This window comes from Aplysia californica, unplaced genomic scaffold (genome assembly GCF_000002075.1).
Source record: "Aplysia californica isolate F4 #8 unplaced genomic scaffold, AplCal3.0 scaffold00481, whole genome shotgun sequence".
Classification (NCBI taxonomy): domain Eukaryota; kingdom Metazoa; phylum Mollusca; class Gastropoda; order Aplysiida; family Aplysiidae; genus Aplysia; species Aplysia californica.
This window is the reverse complement of record NW_004797751.1, coordinates 119,970-122,442: the sequence shown is the minus strand read 5'-3', so window position 1 is coordinate 122,442 and position 2,473 is coordinate 119,970. Positions and strand designations below refer to the sequence as shown.

Below are 2,473 nucleotides of genomic sequence, written 5' to 3'. Positions count from 1 at the left end.
TTATTATTACTTTTTATTATTATTACTATTATTATTACTATTATCATTACCATTTGTTCGAAAGTTTTCGGACATTTGCGTTCTTCCAGAAAAAAATGGTTGTCTTAGACAGGCGGACATCTTGGGCAGTGTTTTTATAATATATTTTTAAAAAGCAAGAGGGGCAAGTGGAATAAGTAATTGGTTATCTACAGGTGATTGTCTTGGACAGGTGGTTGTCTTAGTGATTGTTTTGGACAGGTGATTGTCTTGGACAGTGATTGTCTTAGTGATTGTCTTGGACAGGGGTTGTCTTGGACAGGTGGTCGATAGAGCAGGTTAGTCTTTTACGTCTCTTCTGCTCAAGGATGACAAAAGTTGTTTAAATTATTTACCCCTACAGGCTTCGGGACAAGTTTTTCGCAATGCTGGACAGTGGTCAAACGTGCTTCGATGACAGGGAGTCTAAGGAGACCTTCCGGAGTGTTTTGATGACCACCTGTGATATTGCTGCCATAACCAAACCCTGGGAGATTCAGAGGAAGGTGAGCCCTGTGGTTTAAGAAAAAAGTGGGAAATATTGTTTATTATTATATTAGATTTAACGTTCTTTACAACACTGTCTACATGTATTTACAATCGTCTTGCTGTCTACTGTGAAGTGAAGAAAACTGAAATGGTATGGCCAACTAACAATATATTGCGGCCTGTACAAAACCATTCTCCTGGGAGCTGTGCAGGGGATGAGAAGGAGAGGAAGGCACAGGAAGAGGTGGACCGACAACATGGCGGAGTGGACAGGGAAATCCTTCGCCCAAACTCAGGTGCTCGCAAATAAAAAAAATTAAAAAAGTGAAAAGTGGAGACACTTGACGAGGTTCTATGTCATACAGCATCCCTACGGTCTTCGTGGATTATGGGATTAGTGACCAGTGACAACATTGTAATATTATTTACGAGGTGGGCCAGTTTTGAAGTTCTAAATATAATAGAAATAATATTAAGTATCTCAGCTTCAGAGATGGAATCAGTAAGGGATTTAGGTACATATTATGTGTGTTTTTGTTTGCTTTTTTTTGAGAGAGTGAAGGAGAGACAGAGAGAGAGAGAGAGAGAGAGAGAGAGAGAGAGAAAGAGAAAGAGATTAAGAGAGAGATAGATAAAGAGAGGGGGCGGGGCTAAGAGGAAAGAGAGATAAAAGGAAGAACGAGAAAAAGAAAGAGAGAACAAAGAAGGAGGCAAAGGGAACAGCGTGGGGGGAGGGGGAACAGTTATTCTACAAAAATGTTTATATGTATATATACATAAAGTAAAAAAATAAAATGTATATATATATATATAATTTCTAACGCTAACATTTCCTCCTCTGGCTATCAGACCCTGTGCCGATGGATACTGACAGTGAGGAAGAATTACAGGAACATAGCCTACCACAACTGGCGACACGCTTTCAACGTGTGTCAAGTCATGTTCGCCATCCTGCAGGTAGGCTTGTTTGTTTATTTGTTTGTGCGTTTGTTTGTACGTTTGTTTGTTTGTTTATGCGTTTGTTTGTTTGTTTGCTTGTTTGTTTGTTTGTTTGTTCGTCTTCTTAGACACCATTGTAAACAAGTGAGGCTTCCGTTCACAAACAGTGCTTGAAAATGTCTTGACGATCGATTCTTTTGTGTCCGTTCATCGAACGGGTACCCAGCTTGTATACAGTACTAGAGCTCGCAGCAGTGATGTTACACGTTAGTTTGTTCGTTAGTTACTTAGTTTGTTTTGTGTGGGGTTATTTTGGAGTAAAAAGGAGCATATCGACACAATAAAGGTCATTTGGTGTAGTGAAAAAGTACGACAGACAGACAGACAGTAACAACAACGGTGACAGCAACGAAGTAGGATCTATCAGTGGCGTCCTCCAACCACCTGAATGCAGGTAAGTAAGATGGTAGAGAGTAAGATGATAAAGAATAAGATGATAGAGAGTAAGTAAGATGGCAGAGAGTAAGCAAGATGATATAGAGTAAGATGATAGAGAGTAAGTAAGATGGTAGAGAGTAAGATGGTAGAGAGTAAGATGGTAGAGAGTAGGTAAGATGGTAGAGAGTAAGTAAGATGGTAGAGAGTAAGATGCTAGAGAGTAAGATGGTAGAGAGTAAGTAAGATGGTACAGAGTAAGATGGTAGAGAGTAAGATGGTAGAGAGTAAGTAAGATGGTAGAGAGTAAGATGCTAGAGAGTAAGATGGTAGAGAGTAAGTAAGATGGTAGAGAGTAAGATGCTAGAGAGTAAGATGTTAGAGAGTAAGTAAGATGGTAGAGAGTAAGATGGTAGAGAGTAGGTAAGATAGTATAGAGTAAGTAAGATGATAGAGAGTAAGATGGTAGAGAGTAAGTAAGATGAAAGAGAACAAGTAAGATGGTAGAGAGTTTGTTTGTTTGTTTAGTATAGGGTTTTACGGCGCTCGCAACTGCATAAGGTCATATGAGCGCGCGGGACACACCTAATAC

General features: G+C 39.5%; 1 protein-coding gene across 1 annotated transcript in view; it reads left to right on the top strand.

Moving 5' to 3' along the window:
* LOC101856982 (dual 3',5'-cyclic-AMP and -GMP phosphodiesterase 11A) overlaps window positions 1–2,473 on the top strand; it is a gene marked incomplete at its 5' end in the record, with an annotated part of 142,616 nt that overhangs the window by 132,163 nt on the left and 7,980 nt on the right. Inside the window, 1 exon segment of the mRNA XM_005105621.3 lies at window positions 1,357–1,464. Coding sequence (XP_005105678.3) covers window positions 1,357–1,464 — 108 coding nt within the window.